This window comes from Rosa chinensis, chromosome 1 (genome assembly GCF_002994745.2).
Source record: "Rosa chinensis cultivar Old Blush chromosome 1, RchiOBHm-V2, whole genome shotgun sequence".
NCBI lineage: Eukaryota > Viridiplantae > Streptophyta > Magnoliopsida > Rosales > Rosaceae > Rosa > Rosa chinensis.
Window position 1 is genome coordinate 32165627 of NC_037088.1, and position 12212 is coordinate 32177838.

The window sequence follows — 12212 nt, forward strand, 5'->3', positions numbered from 1 at the left end:
GTCCTCGGTCAGCTCCCGCTCCAGTCCGCATTCATTGTTGGGTCAAACTCCTCTATGAAATTTTTCACCTCCAACATCACCTTATGACACGATATAATTGGCTCCAAAAAAAAAAAAAACTCATCATATTGAAAACACCATTCAGATTGCAATAAACCAGCTCCAGCTGAGAGTTCAATAGTGATGTGTTATACTAGTATGAAAATCTGGCATCTTGTGCGTGCATGCTCCAAAACGCGCTCTAAAGATGGAAAGCAACGTGAAGCATCTGAACCGCACAACCTCAACTTAGAGGGGTTTTATGGGTTAACCCTTCACGTTACTTTTATAGGTCAACCGTCAACGTCCTGGTGACGCACAAAAACAAACTCTATTAGCAAACATACACTTCCATAATTTCCTTTGTCCAAACACGCTCTCAGTTCTTCTCTAATGCTATGATCACAGCCCACATGGATATGCGCCAATTTGCTTGGTTTTTTAACACTTGGTAAAGCCTTTATGGGTCAATGTCCTTGATTGATTGTTTTAAATATTGGTTTGTGCAGTTAAGTTGTTCAATGAAATGTGTAAAATAAATTTGAGTGTGGTGTGACAAAGAATTAGCTTGTATTGGTGACAAATAGAAATGTGGTGTCTTGGATTAGCCTGACTTATGGCAAGTTATTGGATTAGGAAAATCTGCTCAAGGTGATCGAATCTAGGTGAAGAGTAATTCTCTCAAGGCGAATTTGAGTGAGGAGAAATCTCCTCAAGGTGAATCTAGGTAACGAGTAATTCCCTTAAGGAGAATCTGGGTGAAGAGAAATCTTCTCAAGGTGAATTTGGGTGAGGAGTAATCCACTCAAGAGAGATCTGGGTGAGGAAATCTATGTCTATTATGTTCATCACTTACAATTTGTACTATATAGATTTGACTTGGTCTGATTATCGCATTTTCGTAGACCAGCGAATGTCTTTTCAACTATCTATAGTCTGTTTTTGGATGTAGATGAAGTTAACATTTATATCTATTTATATGTAAATTCAATAAATTAATTCTTTCAAAAAAAAAATTCTTTTCCAGGATATCTCCAATGTGTTTCTCGATATTTTTGATATCTCCATTTTTCAAAGTCCGATAGATATGTATGATCGACCGACATTTTAATCCTTAATGGTAACTTCTATCATTGTGATATAAAAGCCAATATCTCACTGCCCAAGCATAGGGAACCAGTAGCTATTTATGAAACAAAGAATTTCCAAAAACTACTGAAATTAGTTCATGAAATCAGTCAATTACATCTTCAAAGTGGGTATATACATTGCTTGCACAGAGTATACCTATATACATTGCTTGCAAAGAGTATACCGGGCAAATTATCAATGCATTTTCGCATTGTTGATGGACTACTATGACAAGGCCTCTAAAGAACGGAAATGTAGAGGAGTTCCATAGCTGCCAACTTAAGAAATTGATTTAGAGTTATTTACCAATTGATTTAGGGTAAAGATTACAGCTCAAAGTACCATGCGCAGAGACAACTGTAGTCGGCACCATACGGACCACTAACCTATATGACATGCTAAAATAAACATTAAAATTATAAATAATTACAAGATCACCACTACTTCAAATGGTCTTAAAATACAGCACAACCACACAACTTCGATCACACTAAACTTATATAGTAAGCGATTATTCAAACCAACCATTTAAACAAATTGGCCGATAAAAATTCAAAACTATATCCCCGTATTTTTGCCCACCAATAACAATCCACCAAAAGTATCCAACAATAATATTTGCATTTTTATTTCTATAAATACTTTTCAAACTACATTTGGCCGAATTGTGACATTCTACAGCCACAAGTACTTTTGTCTTGTACCATGTAGCTGGTCAAATGGCCTTTAATGCTTTTTGAAAAGCAAGTAAAGTGTTGCATATCATTTACAAATCCAACTCAAAATAATCCAAATCTAAGGATCTTGAGCTTCTCAACAGCTACCCTTCATCACTGTAGATAAAACTTCTTTTGCAACAAGAATCTACATATTACTAGTCTTCAATAATAAATACAGACAATTTTTTTCAAATCAATCTAAAGCGGACAGGCCTGCAAAACAACATAATAAGGCAACTGTCAGTGACAACAAATATGAAAACAATGCTCTTGACATTGATTAGCAAACAAATGCTACTGAGGCTTAACAACAAATAATACTACTGAAGTTCAATAGCAAATAATGATATGTGAATCAATAGTAATTTACTTTCTCAAAACACAATAACTCAAAGCAAATACATAATTGTGTCTTTTTTTATTTGAGTGAAACTAACACTCCTTTTTTTTGCAAACCAGATCTCCCTCCCTCTTTGCTTTTGCAAACCACATCTCCCCCTCTCTTTTGCATGAGTGTTTTAACAATGCACATGTTCAAAATAAAAGAATCACGCTACTGGTGATAACAATACTGCAAATAATGCTACTGAGCTTCAATAGCAAATCATGATGTGTGAGTAGATAAAAAATTTACTTTCTCAAAACACAGGAACTCAAAACAAATACAAAATTGTCTTTTATTTTATTTATTTATTTATTATTATTATTTTTTATTATTATTTTTTTCTGACAATCGATGAGAATCACACAACTATGCCTAATAAGATCACAACAAGTATGCTAGTGTTATAATTAGACAAATAATATATGATGCAGTTGATAGTCAGTAGCAAATATTGCTATTGGTGATAGCTAGTGCTGCTGGTGATAGTAAAAATGGCTACTAAGAGTCAGCAGCAAATAAATGTATTGCTACTATACCGCCAACAGTAAATAGAAATTTTGTCACTAACTGTCAATAGGAAAAAAGATTGTGTCACACTATCATCAATCTAAAATAGGACAGTGCTACTGAATGTCGATAACAATATGATAGTGCTTATGACACAATATGAATTAGGATAGTGTTACTGACAATCAATAGCAAATGCATATATAATTATGAATAGCATACGCAATTCGACTATTGATGGTCATTAATAAATACAAATATTTCTAATGACAGAGATAACAAAGAAAATATAATTTTACAAACCCCAGAAATTGAGAACAAATAGCATTTGAAAACTTGATTTACTACATACAATAATGTATAACAATCAAGTTCTTAAAATAGAGAACGCATTAGACAAAAGCAACAAAGGTCTTGCTCACAGTACAACCACAACATCAATATGATACCTGTATTGCTTTAATTTTCTGCATAAGCATCTAAGTTGCTTGATGTACTCAATGAAACTTGGAATGATTGCAGTAATTCCCCTGCATATGAAAGCGAATAATAAGGGAAAGCTTCTCTCACCAAACCACAAAGTAGCTAGATAGGAGAGCAATTAAGAAACATAAGACAAATATATCTTTTCAATCTTCTAAATTTCACAAATGTCTCATCATCCCTAGACGCAAAACTGATAGGATGAGTTTGATAATACCATGGACAAAATCAAAGACTCAAAGCCAATTTAGATAAGAAAAAATGCAAAAATAAAAAAATAAGTCTACATACAGAATAATCATGATCGAAGGTGAATCAAAGCCGTTTTGATCCATGCAACAATAATAGAATCCACATAAGTAATAAGCAACATAAAACTAATGGATTGTATGGTACATGCAGACCAGGTGAGACCAAAACGACATATTTCTATTACAGAAAAGTCAAAAAGCTGCTCGGCTGCTCCCTACATCAACTCATCCCTTTCGTAGCCTTGCATGCAAAACCATGCAAAATCTTGAGGCCAGTTATCGGGCATTCAAAGCTTTCAAGATCTTTATACTCTATAGTCTAATCTACAACTTGTCTCGGTGCTCAAACATAAACAAAGGGACACTCTGATAACCTTTTACATTTCAATGTTATGGTAAATTACATATCAGCTTCATTTACTGCATCCATGTTTGTGCGTGTGATCATTTCCTGCAACTAATATTGCAAAAATTCTTTGTTTATGGACAAATGTACAAAACCACAAATTGAAACGATAACAGGAGTACAAGACTGGTATTCGTATTGAAAGCACACAATTGTAGACTCAAATACTTGGATGAAGGATGACCACATGTTTAATTTTGAAACTTTTGATTTTGGTACACCCAAATACTTAGATGAAGGATGCAAGCGATTCAAATTCTTGAGCCAATCAATACATATCGCAAAGATTCTTTGTATCTGGAACTCTTCCATATACATGTATGAACAATAAGTTAATTTTTTTTTTATTAACAATAAGTTAATAATTTTTTGTTTTTGTTTTTTGATGAAAGAAACAAAACAAGAAAATAGACTACAGAGAGAAACCTCTAGGCACTCCCCATAAGTTAATTTTGTTGGAATTCAAGTCCTCCAACAATATTGTTCAAAGTCGACTACTCCTTTCATTGAAGTCAATAAATAAGACATTGATTTGGAAGTGGAACCACTAATGACATGCAACCAAATTGCAACCTCTAATCCTCTTATCTCATTGCAACTTCACAAGCCTCCGTCAGACTATCATTATAAGTTTACATCGTTTTACTTGGTCTTGGTCTGAATCATCTTTTCGCGTTGTGACTTCCTTTTCTTGTATTGCCTAGGAAATCGCCATCTCTAAACCAGTGGGTCTAGTTTTACAACTTTTTTCTATGCAAGTGGGTGCTTTTGAATTCAACTCAAGGACGAGTAGCAATTTTGTAATTTAATTTATAAAAAATATAATATTTAGTGACAACTTTTTTATTTTCTTTATGTTTTTTGAAGCAAATTTCACTAAAACTCGAACAAAATAGATCTACTACACAAGCAGCTGACCAGGAGTTCACACTGGAAGAAGAAAAAGTATAACAGATATCGAACATTACAAATCCAAACTCAGAACTAGAAGATCCCAAGTAATAGAAGCCTTCCAGTTTAAAATATATTAGACAGTTTACAATTATGTCGTAAACTACAGTTTCACAAACCTGGATGCTCCGAACTTAATTGTTCACAATGGACTCTACTAAAGGCTTTCGTACAACCCGTCTCGTATGACGCTTTCTCCTGAAGAATGGTCTGGGCACTGCATATAAACATAAACAAAGAATTTAAAAAATGGTGCTGCAGCCACAAGAGACAGAACATAAACAGAGTAGACTACAACAGACTAGCCTATAAAAGACTTCTAGTCCACAGCTTTTGTTTCTTGTTTATTGTTTCCTATTCCAAAAGAAAGTTCAATTCTTATAAAAACAGATGGTGCTTCAGCCACTTTTTTTTTCAAAAGTTGAAGACAACCTCTTTGGACACCATATGAACCTAAAATTTTTTTAGTGTACCAGGATTAAAACAGCATCGATGATCCAGGGTAGGTAGAAACCAATTGATTAAAACAAGTTGTGGCATTTGTATACATGAAATGTCTGCATGGAGTTAATATATTATATAAAGAGATAATCATTAATATGCAATAGGATTGAAGATCTAATTTGATCAAGATACCTTACACATTACTAAGACCTAGCTCTTTAGCCCAGACATCAGCATGCTTGACCATGTACATCAGGAAAAGAAAAACATTACTATATGTAACAGATGTAATATTGAAACAAGGTATGAGGATCAATTGATTATACAATAACTTAATCAGAAGAACTTTCGAGTGTATCAAAATTAGCCCAAGAGTTTTTCTGTCATATTTCCAGTCCCAAATAATATCTCACAATTAATTGTATTGTAAGGTACTGCCCTCCCTCCCTCACACACACACAATGATGATAATAAACACCTTAAAACATGAAGGACAATTTGAAATACTGTCCCAATAAAATGAGCAATGGTTATGATAATACTAATGAATACTGACGCCTCTACCTTAGGAGGTGGTTTAGCCTTCCGCATTACAGAAGAGGGAGAGGAATTGTCCATTAAATGTAACACCAAAACACAAGCTGAATGCGTGTGTGTGAGTAAGTAAGGTAAGCAGCCATCCCATTGCATAAATTAGTAGATATAGCAATTTTCTAAGATCGCTAAGAATAAAGTCAGATAGCTCAGTATACCCAAAGTGTTAAAAAGAGGCAATAGGGCTCCAACAGATCTGTTAATATCATTCATAATATGTTTAACAAAGAGCTGTGGATCAAGAAACCTTACACATTCTTTGTATCTGGAACTCTTCCATATACTTGTATGAACAATAAGTTAATTTTGTTGGAATTCAAGTCCTCCAACAATGTTGTTCAAAGTTGACTACTCCTTTCATTGAAGTCAATAAATAAGACATTGATTTGGAAGTTGGAACCACTAATGACATGCAACTAAATTCCAACCTCTAATCCTCTTATCTCATTGCAACTTCACAAGCCTCCGTCAGACTGTCATCATAAGTTTACATCGTTTTACTTGGTCTTGGTCTGAATCATCGTTTCGTGCTGTGACTTCTTTTTCTTGTATTGCCTAGGAAATTACCATCTCTAAACCAGTGGGTCTAGTTTTACAACTTTTTTCTATGCAAGTGGGTGCTCTTGAATTCAACTCAAGGACGAGTAGCTATTGTGTAATTTAATTTATTAAAAATATAATATTTAGTGCGTAAATTGTCTAAATTCCAGAAATTATTGTACTGTTGTTTGTCCTCAATTCTATTAATAAATGCAATATTTTGTTTGTCTTCAGTGAATGTAATCAGTTCAATTATAGTTTTGAAGGATAGAGCGTCAAAATTAATTCCAATTTTAAGCACTTGGGGTTATCTCAATTCTCAAGTGGTGGGGGGGGTTTTTGGTACTTCGATTTCAAGATCTTTATACTCTATAGTCTAATCTACAACTTGTTTCAGTGCTCAAACATAAACTGAGGGACATCCTAATAACCTTTTACCTGTAAATGTTATGGCCTTTCAAGTATTTATTTTCTTTATGTTTTTTGAAGAAAATTTCACTAAAACTCAAACAAAATAGATCTACTACACAAGCAGCTGACCAGGAGTTCACACTAAAGAAAAAAGTATAACAAATATCGAACATTACAAATCCAAACTCAGAACTAGAAGATCCCAAGTAATAGAAGCCTTCCAGATTAAAATATACTGGACAGTTTACAATTATATCGTAAACTATAGTTTCACAAACCTGGATGATTCGAACTTAATTGTTCACAATGGACTCTACTAAAGGCTTCTGTACAACCCGTCTCTTATGATTCTTTCTATGAAGTATGGTTTGGGCACTGCATATAAACATAAAAAAAAGAATTTTAAAAATGGTGCTGCAGCCACAAGAGACAAAACATAAACAGAGTAGACTACAACACTCTAGCCTATAAAAGACTTCTAGTCCACAGCTTTTGTTTCTTGTTTATTGTTCCCTATTCCAATAGAAAGTTCATTTCTTATAAAAACAGATGGTGCTTCAGCCACTTTTTTTTTTCACAAGTTGAAGACAACCTCTTTGGACACTATATGAACCTGAAATTTTTTTAGTGTACCAGGATTAAAACAGCATCGATGATCTAGGGTACAATTGATTAAAACAAGTTGTGGCATTTGTATACAAGAAATATCTGCATGGAGTTAATATATTATATAAAGAGATAATCAATAATATGCAATATGATTGAAGACCTAATTTGATCAAGAAACCTTGCACATTACTAAGACCTAGCTCTTTAGCCCAGACATCAACATGCTTGACCATCTGCATCAGGAAAAGAAAAACATTACTATATTTAACAGACGTAATATTGAAACGAGGAATGAGGATCAATTGATTACACAATAACTTAATCAGAAGAACTTTCGAGTGTATCAAAATTAGCCCAAGAGTTTTTCTGTCATATTTCCAGTCCCAAATAATATCTCACAATTAATTGTATTGTATGGTACTGCCCTCCTTCCCTCCCTCCCTCCCTCCCTCACACACACACACAATGATGATGATAAACACCTTAAAACATGAATGACAATTTGAAATACTGTCCCAATAAAATGAGCAATGGTTATGATAATACTAACGCCTCTACCTTAGGAGGTAGTTTAGCCTTCCGCATTACAGAAGAGGGAGAGGAATTGTCCATTAAATGTAATACCAAAAAAACAATGCTGAATGTGTGTGTGTGTGAGTAAGTAATAAGTAAGGTAAGCAGCTATCCCGTAGCATAAATTAGTAGATATATCACAGGATGGGAGTGAGTAAGCAGTGATGCCCTAGGACAAAAGGTTTATGAAAAAGTTAGGTCTAAAACTAACATACTCCCTAAACAACTTCCTGTTTTGTATCTATGAGGTTGTACAGCTCTATGACTAAAGTCAAGTAGCTCGATAAACATTCCATAAATGCTAAATATTAAAAAGGAAGCGTGCAACAGATCTGTAGTTATAAATTCATAAGATGTTTTAATCAAGAACTGTTGATCATGATAAGATTTCTATTAGAATCATCATCCTTCGCTTTTCCAATCTTACAGAATCCTTTGATCAATACATTATATGTAAAAGAATTCGGAGAACATCCTTTCTCCACCATGTCATCCCATAACCTCCCAGCCTCACACAACTCCCCCACTTCACACATTCCAGAAATAAGCACGTTGTAAGTCATGACATCCGAAGGCTCACTCATCTCAATCTGATCAAACAATTTCCTGGCTTCCCACATTTCTCCCTTCTTACAAAGCCAGTATATGAGCGTGCCCAATACTGCATTATCCGGTGTGCAATTCTTCTTCAAAAGCCTCTTCCACAGTTCACAAGCATCCTCCACCTTCCCTTCGCAACACAAAACATCAATCACCTTACAACAGAGCGCCGAGCTCGGTATATACCTCTTCTCCACCATATCATCAAGCAAATTAACCGCTTCACCAGACTTCTTTTCCTTACAATAACCTTCAATCATAACCCCATAAGTGACCTCATTGGCGCCAACCACATTATCCTCCATCTCATCCATAACCTTAATAGCCTCAACCAGCTTCCTCTGCTTCACATACCCATCCATCAATATAGTATATGTAGTCACATCAGGAAACCACCCTCTGTCCAAAATCTCACCAAACACCCTCTTGGCACCAACCATATCGCGCCGCGACACATAACCACCCAAAATGGTAGTAAAAGTCACGACATTGGGCACAAATCCCATCGCAGGCATTTCATCGGGCACCTGATGTGCAGTCTCCAAATCATTTCTCTTACACAGTGCTTTGATCAATATATTACAACTAAACACATTCGGCACCACCCCATACCTCTCCCTACAGTTCCGAAACACCGAGTGAACTAATCTATACTCGTGATTCTGAACCAAAGCGTTCAGCAACGCATTCAAGGACCTCACGGATCGCTGGGCGCCGAATTTCGGTATGGTGATAAATGTCTTGAAGGTGAGTTTAGGGCGTGAAACGACGCCATAATTGCTGATTAGGGAGATGAAGAGGTCTTCGCTGCATCGGAGATTGGAGGCGAGGAGGTCGGAGAGGAGGGGGTCGATGAGGTGAAAAGCGCGGGAGAGGAGGAGGAGGCGGATGATGGCGTGGTAGGTGTGGTAATTATGGTGGAATCCGAGGTGGTATTTGGAGGCGTGGTGGAAGATTTGGAGGGCGAGGTCGAGTTTGGGCTCGCGGGTGATGAGGGAGATGAGGCACTTTGGGGAGAGGCGGTGGGGCCAGTCTTGGATCGGAGGGGTGACGGTGTAGGAGTGGAGGAAATCGGCAGCGGCGGAGGTGGAGGTGGAGGTGGAGAATATCTGGAAATATTGATGTGTCATGGTATTGATGTGTTGTTTGGATAGATTGAATATCTGGAAATACAAAAATATCGTGTTGGAATGAAAAGTATAAACTTATCGAAATATTGTGAATGAGATTACTGAAAATTGATGACAAAATTTAAATCAACCAAAATAGAAAAAAAAAAAAAAAAAGAAGGTATAATTTGTAAAAACTGAACACTTAAGGGGTAAAAATCAATAAACGTGAGAAATGTCATGAGTTCAGTTGGGACATTTTCTTCAATGGCCAGTTTTCGATGAAATCTGCTGTTTTGTCTCCAATCGGAGACTAATGGAAGTAATCCAAAAACAGCTCTTGTTGAGGATTTTGGAAGCTTAATTTCCCCTAAAGAAGTCGATATCACTTTGACTCATGAATAAGACTAGTAGCTGGATATTTTTCTACATACTTGTATTTCACAAGAATTGTATTTTCAGTCAGAAGGTGCCTGTGCCTCACTTGAGTCTGATTGTGATGTTCCTCTGAGTTTGAATACTGCTACAGTAGTCGAACAAAAAAAAAAGGGACTTTTCCCGTATACCTAAAATCGCCTATATTTTTCCCAACTGCCCAAAACTTTTGCAGTACACTATTGCTGATGGACAAGGACTAAAAGAGATAGTTTTTCTGGAAAAATGTCTTTTGTATCCTATGTTGACCCTTGGTTTTAACAATACTGTTTGCCCAGAAAGAAACTTTGTCGTAGATGACAAAAATACAAACAAAACTAGCCTTCAACATGCCCAAGTTTTTCACCTAACGGTTACTTTAATAGGCGGAATCACTGCTGCTTGTTTTAATTTTTGGTTCTAAGACTAATTTTTTCCAGGTAAGAATACTATTAGAACTTTGGATTTCTATAGGATGCATGCATTTAAATAGTAAAATATGAATGACAATTATCAATATAGAAATGCTATGACTACTATATTGGTTAAAGAAGTGGGTGAGCGACCATCTGAATTTATTTATTCAAATATACATACATGTTTAAGCATTCAGAGCCTCATTCTCAGGTAAACAGCAAAAGCTGTTTAGCTATCCACAAGAATGAAAACAGATACTTACTTGTAATGAAAGCACACTACTTCACACTTAGACTGGAATGGAAGCACACTCCTATACTAGTTGAGAGAAGACTCTTCTACTCAATTTTCTGATATAGAACTGATATGGAAATTTTCGAATTTAGAGTGGTCTGGCAATTTTTGAATGCCTTCTAAGAAAAGCTAAAGCTCCTTATATAGGGAGCGGAACTCAAACTAGAATTCAAAACATAAAAATGTACAGCACAACTCCGTGACTCCCTGCTTTTCTGAGTGCTCCTGCTGGTGGAGGTCATCCAGGGAAAAGCAAAAAGCAAGTTAGGTGAGAAGTGAAGTGTTTTTTACTTGTCCTTTTCCTTTTTGAAAAGGAAAAAGCAAAAGTAGCTTTAGAAAAGTCTACAGTTGCTATTTTGGTGCTGCTTCTTCACCTGTAGCTTCACATGTTCTCGTCTATTTCAGAATGGTGGCCAAAGACAAAGGAGTTGTTGTCTGCCTGGGCCATGCGAGTAGTTGTTGCATTGTCCTCGACGTCTGTATCAACATACATCTTGTAGTGGTTGTCATTTTCAAGTCTTTCCACCCATTGCATGCATGCCATTATCGAGTCTATCTCTTTTCTGGTGAGAGATAGGAATAGGTCACTGCTGATTACGTTAGGATGATCGTAAGCAGTGATAATAGTTTTCTCTCCTGCTGCCAGGAAGGTATTATCGACATCTTCAGAGATGATCTTCTTGATGTATTCTAGGGTCATGGCCTTCATCCAAGGGATGCTTGAGTTTGGCTGGCCATTATACCCAACACAGGCAGGTTGCAGATATTTCCTTTGAATAATTCTCACATAATGATATGGAGAAATATACTTAACCTCACCGTTTGCCTTCTGGATCCATTCTGGAGGAGTAGATCTGAACTTCAGACGAAGCATACAATCATTTTTTCTAATGTTTTTGACTGTGTTGACAATGATAGGCGGCAAACCTTTTAGATAATCATTTATTTTGGTCCACAGATTATGGACAAAACTATTTTCAACAAGCCAGAGCTTGTGTTCTTGAGGATGTTCACTTTGAACATTGACTAAGTATCTTCTAACATAAGGTCCTGAAACAATAAAGAGAGTTGGAGGAACTAGGTCTTCTGAATTATGCCTTCCTATCAAATTATGGAATTCATGCCAGGCTGATTCATTAAGTGCCATGATAGGGACCCTAGCACTTTCTGGACTTTCAAGGAAGTGGATTTTTTCTTTTCTTACAGCACTCTGCTGTGTATGACTTTCTTCAAACTGTGGCCTACCATTTTCGTAGAGTTCTTCAGCTAATGCAAAGAGAGCTGGGAACATTAGACCACTGCTTCTTTCTTGAAAGGCAAATAAAAGATTATCCA

General features: G+C 36.0%; 1 protein-coding gene and 1 long non-coding RNA gene across 3 annotated transcripts; both read right to left on the reverse strand.

Annotated features, from left to right (window-relative positions):
• Positions 1-1772: 1772 nt before the first annotated feature.
• On the reverse strand, positions 1773-5775 carry LOC112194018. 2 transcript variants are annotated; one of them, XR_005805187.1, is made up of 4 exons: positions 5509-5775; positions 4992-5089; positions 3231-3311; positions 1773-2102 (listed from the first exon to the last, which is right to left on the reverse strand). It is a non-coding gene; the product is annotated as an uncharacterized LOC112194018 (long non-coding RNA). The 2 variants fall into 2 exon arrangements; XR_005805186.1 differs by lacking the exon at positions 1773-2102 and having other exon boundaries at positions 2994-3311; positions 5509-5774.
• Positions 5776-8405: 2630 nt separating this feature from the next.
• Positions 8406-9773, reverse strand: LOC112165204 (pentatricopeptide repeat-containing protein At5g16420, mitochondrial). The gene has a single exon (XM_024301655.1). It carries the CDS (start codon positions 9771-9773, stop codon positions 8406-8408), a length of 1368 nt encoding a protein of 455 aa, XP_024157423.1.
• Between the last annotated feature and the right edge of the window lie 2439 nt (positions 9774-12212).